Raw genomic sequence first — 14,288 nt, forward strand, 5'->3', positions numbered from 1 at the left:
AATCATGAATACTGCGACCACTAAAACAACTCACCTGAGGAGGAGCTCCATCCTCCATAATGGGGAAGCCAACACTTCAGTGCAAAAGGCTGAAACATTTGCAATAATCTTCAGCTGGCAGTGCTGATTATTGCTAAGCAGTTTTGCTTCATAGTACTGTTAAAGACCCCTTCATAACTATACTGAAGGGGCTGTAATTAGCTTGGATTTAGTTGGTCCTGCTTTTTGTTTACTGGGTGCACTTGTGCAGTTTTCCACATTATCCAGTAAATGTGTAGGTGTACTAGAACAGTTTGACAAGCTGCACAGCAAGTTCCAGAACCCAAACCTTCAGTATTATTGCTGAAATGGTGTAAAGGACCATGGCACTGGGTACTGAAAAGGCCTTCAGCCATTTCTTGATATGACAGTGATAAAATTAAGGAGGAATTAACAGATTTTTACTTGGTAATGGGTTGAAGGGATATGGAGAGAAGACAGGAAAATGGGGGTGAGGAGCATATCAGCCATGATTGAATGGCAGAGCAGACTCACTGGGCTGAATGGTCTAATTCTGCTCCTATATCTTATGAACTTGATATCACAAGGCTGAAGGCTGGCATCTGTGATGGAGTCCTTTGGAGGAGGCAGAGGGAGATCATTCGCTCAGCACTGCTGGCTGAAGATTAGTGCAAATGTTTCAGCCTTTTCTCTTGCACTGAAATATTGGCCTCCTCATTATGGAGGATGGAGCTCCTCCTCAAAAAGAGTTGTTTAATTAGTCGCAGTATTAATGATTGGATGTGACATGACTGCACAGTGTGGATTTGATCCAGTGATGTGGAATCTCCTAGCCTGTCCATCACTTGTTGCTGTTTGGCATGTAAGTCGTCCTATATTGTGGCTTCACTAAGTTGACACCTTATGTTTAACCTCCTGGTGTAGTGCCTGCCATGCCCTCCTGCACTCTTCATTGAACCAGAGCTGACTTGACGGTAATGATAAAGTGAGGGATATGCCAGGCAATGAGATTGCAGAACAAGTATTATTCGTCTGCTGTTGATGGCCTTCAGTGTCTCAAAAGGTGCACAGTCTTGAGCAGTTAGATCTGTTCAAAAACTAGCACCATGCTAAATGGAGTAGCATCATAGAACACAATGCAGGTATTCTTCATGTTTTTGTGTGGTTGTAATTCTTATCAATACCATGGACACATGCTTATAATTATGCAGATTGGTGAGGATGAAGTATGTTTCTACCCCTTGTTGGTTACTTATCCTCATATTGCAGAACCAATCTTGTAGCTATGCCTGTTAGGACTTGACCAGCTTGGTCAGTATTGGCGCTATGATAGACATTAAAGTCCCTCACCCACAGTACATTCCTCATCCTTCTACCCTCAGTGTTTCCTTCAAGTCACGCACAAAGTGGAGGAGCATAGTGTCAGATGGCAGTGGAGTACTGGGGCTGTGTGCAGGCTCACACCAGGAACCCATCTCCTTTCCTTTTTTGTTTTACTTCTGCTTCTGCTCTTTCCTTTTGCTTTATTTTCGATTATTTTTGTTTTCTCTGGCAGGTTAGTCAGTAGCACCAGCATGGCAGGAAAGTGGGCTACATGCATAATGGCGGACAAGAATTCGCACCAGCAATAGGAACGGCGGCAGGGAGGACGTTCTCTGGCAAAATTCCTGGTGTTTGGGGTCTGTGGCTGCAGCAGCAAGGTCATTTGCCGGCATTTGGGGTCAGTGTCTGCTGCAATGAGGTCATTCTCATGGCGTTTGGGGACGGTGGCAGCAAAACTCCTCCAGCGATCGGGGACAATGGCAGCAGACTCTTCAAATGGTGAAGCCAGCAAGGAGCCATCTGCAGCCAACGTGGGAATGGTGGCCCGGCAGAGCCTGGCCTGGCAGCAGGGTCAGAGATTCTTGGTTGGAGGCGAGTGTGGGCTCAGCTGCATCAGCAAAATGGGGCCAGCAGTGAAGAGATGGCGCCTAAAGTAAAATGACTCCAGGTTAGTGGATCTGGTGCCGGCGGCAAGGTGGTAGAGGTCTCCCTGTGGCTAGATGCTGGCATGAATGGGGTCAGAAAGACTGATATTCTGAACGTTTTACTTGTTTATTTTTCTAGCTGATTCCTATGACCAATAATGAGGGACTATTTATTACTTCATTTTTCAATTATATTTTGTTTTCTAACAACTTGATGTGCATTTGTATCTGTACCCAGGTACCTTTGAACCTAAGATGTCGCTATAAGTGGCAACTGTAAATTTTTCATGGTACTCATAAGAGTATGTGACAATAAAACAAATTCATTCATGGCCTGAAAGGTGGTGGTGCAGGTGTGTGGTAACCAGCAAGTTTCTTTGTCCATTTTTGACCAGATACTATGAAACATCATGGGGTTAAGTGTCAATGTTGAAGATTCTCAGGACAAATCCTTCCAGACTAGAGACCACTGTGCTGCCACCTCTGCTAGATCTGTCCTTCTGTGGGACAGGATGGTAATTGAGTTGCCTGAGACACTACGTGTAAGATATGATTCCTTGAGTATTACGCTGTTGCCTGACTAGTCCCTGAGACAGCTCTTATAATTATGGCACCAGCCCTCAGGTGTTTTAAAGGTGAATTTTACAGGGTCAACAGGACTTAATGTGTCATTTCTGGTGTCTCAGTCCATGCCAGTTGATCTGTCTGGTTTCATTCCTTTTTGGTAACTCTTTGTTGTTTGGTACAGTTTAGTGGTTTACTAGGCCATTTCAGAGGATGGTTGAAAATCAACCACAATGTTGTGGTTCTAGATTCACATATATTCCAGGCCAAATGTAATCCTTCCCTAAAGGATATTCCTGAATGAGACAGGTTTTTATGCCAAACTATACAGTCACTAACTTTTTAAGTTCAATATTTTGCCATCTACCATACCACTGCTTCTCCCTAGTAATACTTTTGAAATTAAATATGTGATGATTTACATGCTGCTTAAGGGTTAGCCTACTTAAAGTTGACAATCTTAAATGGTTATACTGTTCACTGGAGATTATGAGAGATGTAAATGTGATCCTACTCCTCATGAAATGAAAAGTTTGTGAAGAAGACTGCTATTTACACAGGTTAAAGTCCTTGTCAGACCTATTCACAAATTATATAGAAACTCAGAAGTTTAAATACACAACGAAATAGTCAATGCTCAAAAATACAATAAAACTAAAACCATCCAGAGGCAGCTTTTAGAACAACAAATCATGCAGAGTCAAACAGGAAACGTGGATGAAACAATCAGTTTTGTCTGTTGATGGACTTCTAAAGAAGTGTTACTTGGATGCTTAGAATTCCAATTCATCAATGGTGCTCAGATACCTTTGCCAATGTTAAAGCTTAGCAGTTGAGCCGTGATTTATACTGTGAGATTTCTTTCATGTTGTACCCATTTTGTTTCAAATAAATAAACTGAATAATCAACAGCTTTGTCATTTTGGGAGGTGAGGTATTAATGTCTGGATATTGTCATTGCCCAAATGACATTTTGCTCCAATAATGAGTTCCTCTAATGGCTTAGTAAATCTGAACAGAATAGAATAGTCTACTATACCACCATCATTCTGCATATATTAAGTATTTCAGAAAAGCAGTTCTAGCTACCAAAGCACTTTCGGCTTGATTGGTTTCTGAACAAAGAATTTACTGGTTTTCTAATGACAGTGCCTGCAGTCTTTACATTTTCAGTTTTGATCAAAGGAACTAGCTGCCATCTTAATTCCAGCTAAAAAAATTAACAAACAGAATGTTTCTGTCCTTTTCTCATAATCATAAAATCTATATTTGTTTCAGGATGCCTGACAGCTGGAATTACCATTCTGGGTGGATATAATACAACCAGGGACTGTACTATTAAGATGCTAGTTGCTAACACAGTGTTACAGAAATAATCAAATTGATTGAAGTGTCTTCATATGATCTTACTTAGGCTTGACTATTTTTTTATTTATTCACAGGATCACTGGCTAGGCCAGCACTTAGAGCTCATCATCAATTGTCTTGGAGAACATTTTTATTTTAAGCGCGGCACGATGGCACAGTGATTAGCACTGCTGCCTCACAGCGCCAGAGACCCGGGTTCAATTCCTGCCTCAGGCAACTGTCTGTGTGGAGTTTGCACATTCTCCCCGTGTCTGCGTGGGTTTCCTCCGGGTGCCCCGCTTCCTCCCACAGTCCAAAAATGTGCAGGCTATGCTAAATTGCCCGTAGTGTTCCGTGAAGGTAAATGTAAGGGAATGGGTCTGGGTGGGTTGCTCTTTGGAGGGTCGGTGTGGACTTGTTGGGCTGAAGGGCCTGTTTCCACACTAAGTAATCTAATCTAAACTGACCTGGTGTGTGATTTTTAACTGAGCTGTCTCTTGAACCGTTCTGGTCATTGGGGAATAGGTACACCCACGTGCCATTAAGGATGGAGTTCTAGGATTTTAACTCAGCACAACGGTGATAGAAATCCAAGTCAGGGTGGTGTGTGACAGGATGGGGACTTTCAGCTGGTTGTATTCCCATGCATCTGCCACTATTATCCTTATAGGTAGTAGGGGTAGCAATTTAGAATGTGCTGTTGGAGGAGCTTTGGAGAATTGATGCAGTGCATCTCATAGATGGTACACACTGCAATTACTGTATTGGTGGTGAAGGTGTGTCAAATAATAGCCTGCTTTGTCCTGGATAGCTTTGGACTTCTTGAGGGCTGCTGCAGATTCACTCATTCAGACAAGTGGCGATTCACATCACACTCCTGTCTTGGGCCATGCCGGTGGAAAACAGGTTTAGGGAGTTAGGATCCCATGATCATCTATAGGCAACACCACCAACCTTTGATTTTTATAGGGAAATGGGCTAAATCAAATAAAGTCAGTAAAACGTAAGTAAAATATCCAGAATACTAAGAAGGCATTTGACTGGTTCAACTGCCATAAACCAACAGCCATAATTACAAATAGATAAAACTGCAGCATCTTATTGGATAAGATCAGCTAAAATCCCTGAATCTCATAATAAAAACAAAATTTAGTTATTGTCACCATAAATCACAAATTCTGCCTTCACTCTTCCTATTGTTGTTTGGTACAATAATGCATTTTATTCATCTGGGACAGACTAAGGCTGTACAAAATATGTTTGTTTAAACAGCACGTGGGTGCATCACCATATTGAGTTTGCGATGTCTCTTGGAAAATTCTTCCATTCTCTCTTGCTATTTAGCAGTTGGTACATGATCAACAACAACAATGAGCATTTAGATAGTACCATCATGTAATAAAACATCTAAGATGTTACCAAACAAAATTTGACACTGAACTACATAAGGGCATAGGAGGACAGATGACCAATAGCTTCGCCAGCCAATTATGTTTTAAGAAGCTGCTTAAAAGGACTAACAGGAGGAATAGAAATATAAAAAGCAAATTCCAGAGTTCCTATTCAGCTTGATGAATGCAGAGTCACTAATGGCGGAATGATCAAGGATGTCCAAGAGGGTGTGTAGAGCTGAAGGAGACTACGGGGACAGGGAGGCATTCAGACAATCAAGAATTTGAAATTGAAAGTGAGAACTTCTAAATCAAAATGCTGCATGACCAAGAATAGAAGATAATATGATACAGATTTCATGGCAGAGTTTGAGATTCTTTCATTTACTCACAGGAAATGGACAGTTTTTCTGCACTAGGCAGTTGCACCACTCTTATACTAACATCAAATAATTTGGGTCCATCAGTGATGTGGTGAGACATTTAGACAGGGTATCCTGACTCAATTTTCATTTGCATTTACATAGAAATACAAATCTTGTTGTGAAATGACAGCAATCTGCTAGAGTGTTTGAAAATTAGAAAAATCCTTTAAAAAGCCAATGTTTGTAGCAGACTACAGCTTCAGATGAGGGTAGATGGAGGTTAAGTATAAATTTAGAATCATAAACAATCTGTCAGCTGGAGAGCTAACCAATTGACAAATCACCTCTGAAGTAGCAGATGCATTTTGCAGTTTTTCTTAACATTTCTATTAATTGCTACCTGAAGAAGGAGAATTCTTGAAGTGTGTATACTTCAATGCAAGAAGTATACGAAATAAGAATTGACAAATCACCTCTGAAGTAGCAGATGCATTTTGCAGTTTTTCTTAACATTTCTATTAATTGCTACCTGAAGAAGGAGAATTCAAAGTCTTATAGTTGACATTATGTCTTCAATTTGGCAAAACTATCAGAACAACTTAACTTACATCGCACCTTTAATATAACAGTCCTAGACTTTGTAGAGGTGTTATGGAACATTTGTTACTGAGTTCTCAACACCTGATCTGAACAAAAATCCCTGAAAAGATGTCTTAAAGTGAAGCTCAGTTGTGAGGTAGCTGGAGGAAGAAGCTAGCACACCCCCAGTTTAACAGTTGAAGTCAAAAAAGTGAGTTAAACCCACTAAGGTGTTACGTACAGAGACTAGTTTAACTAGTATATGAATGATGTTTTGGGAACTGTACCAAACAGTCGTGTCTTAGGTGCGGTACAAAAGCCACTTTATTTCTTTTCAAATTAAACAGGAGCATTTTGGAATTACTGGGTGTTAAAAAATTTTCTATGTTCTTCCATTTTGTTAATAAAAGCAAAACCTGCAGCATTGTGCGCTTATACTTCAGTGAGAGACGTCTTTGTTAAAAGAAAAACAATAAAAAATATGATTCATCAAGCCAGGTTCTTGACTAGAATTGAACTTGTACTGTAATAACACCTGTTGGGATCATAACAATATCGTAATCTAATGGCTGCCCTGCAATGTTGCCAAATCCTCTGTCTTTGTCAATTTAATGTTCCTCTTTTCCAGAACACCCCCACCATTTAGTTCTTTACACAGTCCGTTATTTTATTTGCTGTGACATGCTAGTCTTGTAGTTTCATCAGGTTGACACCTATATCCAGAGCTGTTCCTGGAACAGTCTTCTTGCACTCTTCACTGAACCTGGGTTGATTAATGGTAATGGAAGAATAAGGAATATGTTGGGCCATGACGTTACAGGATATGGTTGAAGACAATTCTACTGCTGCTGATAGCCACAACATCTTGTGGTGGCCAGATTTGAGCTGCGAGATCTATTCTATACCTATTTCACTGTGGTACTGCCACACGGCATAATTGAAAGTTTGCTCAATGCGAAGGCAGTACTTTATCTTAACAAGAACTGTACAGCTGTCAACTCCACCTTTCCTGTTATGGACAGATGCATCTGCAACAGGAAGCACAAGATCTAATAGGTTTGTTCCTCTTGTTGGCTGCAAGCCCAATATGGCAGATAAATTCAGGACTCACCACATTGTTTAGTAATGCCTTTGAGTCAGTCACTTTTGATTATGGGCAGTAAAGTTCCCAGAATTGAAACTATGTCATAATCTTCCTCAATATTTTCACTATGTGGTGTTTAACCTGGACGAGTATTCACTCAACAGTTGACAGAGGGCACTATCAGTTAGATGGTTTTCTTGTCTATGTTTCATCTCATGCCATGAGATAATATTGAGGATTATCAGGACAACTCCCTCCCAACAGTATAACATCTGCGAAGAAAAAGTTGGGAATGTTATCAAAAGCCACCAGTCTTTTTACATATCTTACATATGCTCTCAACTCCAACCACCTGAGACAGTGATACTGAAAGTAATTGGGTCTGGGACTATGATCACAATACTGGGGATTTATGGAGAGATGGTGGTATAGCGGTAATGTCATTGGACTAGTGGATGGGAAGTATAGATCAGTAAGCCTAACGTCTGTGGCAGGTAAGTTACTTGAGAAGATTCTGAGATAAGATATACGTGCATTTGGAAAGACAGAATTTGATTAGGAGTAGTCGGCACGGCTTTGAGTCGGAGGTGATGCGTCACAAATTTGTTAGAGTTCTTTGATAATTTGACTAGGAAGGTTGACAGGGGCAGAATGGTAGATGTAGCCTATATGGATTTCAGTAAAGCCTTTGATAAGTCCACATGGTAAGCTGTTCTGGAAGGTTAGTTCGCATGGAATCTAGGAGGGGCTGGCAATTTGGATACAAAATTGGCTTGATGTTAGGAAGCAGAGGGTGATAGTGAAAGGGTACTGTTGGACTGGAGGCCTGTGACTAATGGAGTGCCTTAGGCGTCGGTACTGGACCTATTACTGTTTGTTATCTATGTGAACCATTTGGATGAGAATGTACAAGGCATGATTAGTAAGTTTGCTGATGAGTCACCATTAGACTAGCTTTTAACACTAACTATTTATTTAATTCAAGTTTTATCATCACAACGTAGGATTCAATCCATGAACTCAAAACATTAGCCTGGAATTCTGGGCCACTGTAGTCATAAGAGTCCTACAGCACAGAGATACGCCCTTTGGCCCAAACTGGTCCATACCGACCAAATGTCCCTCCACACTAACCCTATTTTCCTGCACTTGGCCTATATCCTTCTAATCTTTTCCTATCCATGTATTTGTCCAAATGCCTTTCAAATGTTGTTAGTGTATCTGCCTCAACCACTTCTGCTGGCAGGTCATTCCATATGCGGACCACCCTCTGTGTAAAAACGTTGCCCCTCAGGTTCCCTTTTATTCTTGCCTCTCTAACATTAAGCTGATGCCCTCTACTCCTCGATTCCCCGATTTTGGGAAGAAGACTGAGTGCATTCCCCCTATGCATGCCTCTCATGATCTTATGCACTTCTATAAGATCCCCCTCGGTCTCCTACGCTTTAAAGAAAAAAGTCCTATCTTGTCCAACCTCTCCCTATAACTCAGACCATTGAGTCCAGGCAACATCCTTGTAAATTTCTTCTGTACTCTGTCCAGTTTAATAACATCCTTCCTATATCAAGGTAACCAAAACTGAACACAATACTCCAAGTGTGGCCTCACATCCTGTACAAACTGCAACATAACTTCCCAACTTCATCAGGGTGATTTGGAGATGCTGGTGTTGAACTGGGGTGTACGAAGTTAAAAATCACACAACACCAGGTTATAGTCCAACAGGTTTAATTGGAAACACACTAGCTTTCGGAGCGACGCTCCTTCATCAGGTAGTAGTGGAAGGCTCAATCCTAACACAGAATTTATAGCAAAAATTTACAGTGTGATGTAACTGAAATTATACATTGAAAAATTGATTGTCTGTTAAGCCTTTCATCTGTTAGAATACAGTGATAGTTTCACTTCTTTCATGTATAAATCACAAAACCTTTTTTTTAAAAAAAAGTTGCATTCTCGGGTTAGCTGTTAACAATTTTTTTTAGATTAGATTAGATTAGATTAGATTACTTACAGTGTGGAAACAGGCCCTTCGGCCCAACAAGTCCACACCGACCCGCCGAAGCACAACCCACCCATTTACCCCTTTAACCTAACACTACGGGCAATTTAGCGTGGCCAATTCACCTGACCCGCACATTTTTTTTTTGGATTGTGGGAGGAAACCGGAGCACCCGGAGGAAACCCACGCAGACACGGGGAGAACGTGCAAACTCCACTCAGTCAGTCGCCTGAGTCGGGAATTGAACCCGGGTCTCTGGCGCTGTGAGGCAGCAGTGCTAACCACTGTGCCACCGTGCCGCCCAAAATGGTGATAGCTAGACAATATGTTGAAGGTGTTGGCCCCCTGTGTTCTCTGTCTATGTCATGATGTTTAGATCGATTATAATCTAAAAAGTGAGTTAACGGAGTTTTACATAAATTCATGCAGTTTTTGAGCTCAGAGTTCTACATGAATGCGTGCAGTTTTTGAAGTACAATGTAACCCTGCAAGTACAAATTCACCCCACAATATATATATATGTGCATGTGGCTCTTTGTCTGTCTGTGTTGCGAGTGTGAGAAAGTGTATGTGTGTGTGTAGTGAGTGCAGAGTGTCTTAAGTCTGTGAGGGGGTGCATGTGTGAGTCTGTAAGGGTGTGTGTGTCCGTCCGTGTGTATGTGTGTATAGGAGTGCATGTGTGTGTGTGTACTGTAATGGCGGTCACCTGTAATGTGACATGAACCCAAGGTCCTGGTTGAGGCCCTCCCTATGGGTACTGAACTTAGCTATCAGCCTCTGCTCAGTCACTTTTCTCTGTTGCCTGTCCTGAAGTCCACCTTGGAGGATGGTCATCTGAAGGTCCGAGGCTGAATGTCCTGGACCACAGAAGTGTTCCCCAACTGGGAGGGAACCCTCCTGTCTGTTGATTGTCTGTTGATCATCAGGGTGGGCCATTGAGTATGGAAGGCCAGTGTGCCAAAAGCCTTCTTCACTGCCTTGTCTACCTGTGACTCCACTTTAAGAGAACTGTGCACCTGAACTCAAAGAACCCTCTGTTCCACTACACTCCTTAAGAGCCTACCATTCACCATTAAACTCCCACCATGACTTTCCAAAATGCAAGATCTCACACTTATCTATGTCAAACTCCATTTGCTATTCCTTGGCCCACTTCCCCAGCTGATCAAGGTCCTGTTGCAATTTCTGATAATCTTCCTTACTGTCCACAATACCACCTATTTTAGTGTCATCAGCAAACTTCCTAATCATGCCTTGTACATTCTCATACAAATTATTGATACAGATAACAAACAGCAATGGGTCCAGCACTGACCCCTGACATACTCCACTAGTCACAAGCCTCCAGTCTGACAAGCATTCTTCCACTATTACCCTCTGCTTCCTACCATCAAGCCAATTTTGTATCTAATTTGCCAGCTTCCCCTGGATTCCATGCGGTTTAACCTTTCAGAATAGCCTATCATGTGGAACCTTATCAAAGGCCTTATTGAAATCGATATATACTACGTCTATCGCCCTGTCCTTGTCAACATTCCTAGTCACTCCATTAAAGAACTCTTACAAATTTGTGAGGCATGATCTCCCACTCATAAAGCCATGTTTACTACTCTTAATCAAACCATGTCTTTCCAAATGCATGTATATCTTACCCTCAGAATATTTTCAAATAATGTACAGATTTTAAGCTCTCTGGTCTATAGTTCCCAGGCTTTTTGTTGTAGTCCTTTTGAATAGTGGCACAACATTCGTTACCCTCCAGTCTTCCAGAATCTCACTCGTGGCTAGTGATGCAAAACATGGTTAGGGCTTTTGTGGAGCACTGGTAGTGCCCCCATCTCTGAGACAGGAGGTGTGGGTGGATGTCCCACCAGCTCCAAAGATGTGCAGTAACATCGATAAGTTTCTTAGAAAACATCACATAGAGGCACTATCACTGTCCCATAAGATTCCCCTCCAGAATATCTATAAATTAACATTCGACATACAAGGAATGGAGCACAGATTGAATGATTGCTTGAGCAAAGGAGACATAGGGGCATGAGCTGTGGAGGAAGGTGTTAGATCTGACTACCTCCCTTTCTTCTCTGGCTGCACCTTAGCCTGGTTGTCCTTGGAAAGGGAGCTTACTATGTTCATTGGCAAGCTTGAGGCATTCCACAACTGGTGGGCACCACAGTGGCCTGGAGATATAGATATTTTTAGCCATGTTGTTCAAACATGTTATGATACACCTACGGGTCAGGCAGGACTTGAGTACGGCCCTTCAGACTCAGGAGGTAGGTACACTACCACTACACCACATAACTGGAACACTTGTGGCCTTTGTGACTGGTGCACCACTGTCCAAGCATTACTGTATGGTTCACACTGCGAATAAAACTAAAACTGAATGAAGACGGACTCTTGATCTCTGGTTTCCCCAAGTGACTGTCAGAAGTTTAACACTATCGTGTTTGGGAAGTTAAAGGAATATGAAGATTGCTACATCCCCTGGTTTCACATCTAAGAAATTGGAGAAAGTGCTCCCATGTACAATAACTTGAAGTACAATATATTGTGCATAGCAAGGTAACACCAGCAGCAATGGGGTGAGTGGGAAAATAATCTTATTTCGGTGTGACTGCACAGAACTGCATAGGACACTGAACGAACTCACCAATCTTATCCAAATAGTGATCTTTAATAAAGAACTGAACCAACATACATCAGGGGAACTCGATTTCACATCTCATTAAAAGCATCATACCTTTGGTGAATGAACATTCCCTGAAGTCTTTGAAATCCATTTTGCTAACAACAGGCAGATATTCTTGTAGACATGGCAAATGTTTGGTCATTCTGCTGAATTTTGACAATCTTTTAAACATTACTTATATATCAAACAGTTTGGTCTTGAGAACAATTTAAGCGACTGTCAAACATCTACAAGTGTGAGACACAACTGAACTTTTAATATAATAATCTTGCTTTCCTTGGAGGAGTACATGAAAATAGTGATCAATGAATAAATTTGTATAATGTGTCCTTTACCCACAAAAATAATGGAAACCAGGTAGGAATACAGTGATCTCAAACCAGGTTTACTTTCATGATACTTGGATTGTCTAAGATTTCAACATACAGTAGAGAAATTCTCTTTCATGGGACATCTGCTTTTATCATACAAGCTCTAGGGGAAGAGTCTCAACATTAGACGGCAAGTGGGATTTGTTCAATCCAGAAATCTTGCTTCCTCCTTCTCTAGGGCTAGCCACTAACCTGTTTGTTTTTAAATTCTACCTTTGAATTTTTGACATGTGAAGTCAGTTATTCTGGTTTCCTGGATGAAGATAAGATCTTAGGACATTGGATTCCCCTGGTCCAATCGAATAAGGAACATTGCTACATTTTTGATGAATTATTGACCTGCAATTTAGGGCCCCACTTTAATTCTGCTTTCTTCCCTCAGATGTTGCCTGACCTAGTGAATATTTTCAGTGTTTTCTGCTTTTACTGACCTCTTCGTGTCTGCATCCAGACCTTGATACCATGCTCAACCATATATTTAATATTCATGATAGCCCACTGTTGCCAAAATATTATTCACATGGATTTTACTAAAAATATATTCTGCTGCAGAATATCAAAGCAGTCAAGCAACCCTTTTTAATATGGTAATTGAAAATTCCGAAGAAAAAGTTAGTTAAAATTGTTCAAAATAGAACGAAACAAGAGGAGCAACCAAATCCATTTCAGTGAAAATACCCAAACTGTTAAAAACAATTACCTCTTTTTCAGCCTCTAGTTCCTCTTCTGAAACAGCAGCACTGGACACTACCAATGGAGTCCACCGCAGGCTTTCTTGGTCCACTTCATTAACACGCGGATTGGAATGCAACTTTCCTACATGCTCCTGAATCAGTTTGTGCCTTCGAATTATAACAAATCTACAAAACAAAGGTATATTTAGTTTGTGTTATTGTTGCTGGTTTTGTTGATTCTTCAAAGGATTCACCAAATACTTGTCTCATTTATGCTGCCAGCACATGTGTTATCTGATCAAGGACTGCTTTTTGTAACAAGAAATACTAGTATTGAAAATTTCACTTTATTCTCAAAATAGTAATCAGAATGACAGGTAATTACATTATTTCACATTCCTTAGCTCATATGCAAAAAATGAACATTCTTTTACAAAAGCAAAATACCATGCGTACTGAAATCTGAAGCAAAAACAGAAAATGCTGGAGAAACTCAGCAAGTCTGGCATCATCTGTGGAGAGAGAAACAAAGTTAACGTTTCAAATCCAATGACTTCTTCAGAATTCGGTTCCCCTCCCTAGCTAAAACTACTGGGTTTCTCTTATATGCTTGAAATACTGAGATTGCAATACCATGACCTTGCACTGTCGGAAGTTCTGTGAAATAAGTTTTCTTTAAAGGTAACCAGTTAATCCTCTGATGAACTATTGTAACCAAAAATTACTTTATATTTGAAATGTAATTTTACAATAATGGATGAACATTATCACAAAGTTCAAAGTTTGTGAGAAGATTTGTAGCTCGGGTGCTCGTTGCTGTGGTTCTGTTCGCCGAGCTGGAAGTTTTTGTTGCAAATGTTTCGTCCCCTGTCTAGGTGACATCCTCAGTTCTTGGGTCATGGTCTCATTCGATGCAACGGCACTGTTCACGTCTATTGACAAAGCCCTAGCCAGAGAAACAATAGCCAACTTGCTGAACAGACATAACAGACAACAGGACGTTGAACCCATCAACAAAGACGGCATACTTAAACTACTGGACCTGTGCCTCACAACACACTTCACATTCAACAACCAGATATACGAACAAATCAACGGAACAACCATGGGCTCACCGATCTCTGGACTCATAGCAGAAGCAGTAATGCAAAGGTTAGAACAAACAGTCTTACCACAAATTCAACCCAAACGCTGGGTCAGATACGTTGATGACACCTTTGTAATCATTAAAAACACAGAAATAGAG

At 41.0% G+C, this 14,288-nt stretch overlaps 1 protein-coding gene across 3 annotated transcripts in view; it reads right to left on the reverse strand.

Moving 5' to 3' along the window:
• The window catches only part of kat6b (K(lysine) acetyltransferase 6B), a 212,326-nt gene that overhangs the window by 14,184 nt on the left and 183,854 nt on the right, over positions 1 to 14,288 (reverse strand). For all 3 annotated transcript variants that reach the window (XM_043678896.1, XM_043678898.1, XM_043678897.1), the window contains exon 14: positions 13,069 to 13,228. In XM_043678896.1, coding sequence (XP_043534831.1) covers positions 13,069 to 13,228 — 160 coding nt within the window. The remainder of the gene's footprint in view (positions 1 to 13,068; positions 13,229 to 14,288) is intronic.

This window comes from Chiloscyllium plagiosum, chromosome 38, assembly GCF_004010195.1.
Source record: "Chiloscyllium plagiosum isolate BGI_BamShark_2017 chromosome 38, ASM401019v2, whole genome shotgun sequence".
NCBI classification, from domain to species: Eukaryota; Metazoa; Chordata; class Chondrichthyes; order Orectolobiformes; family Hemiscylliidae; genus Chiloscyllium; species Chiloscyllium plagiosum.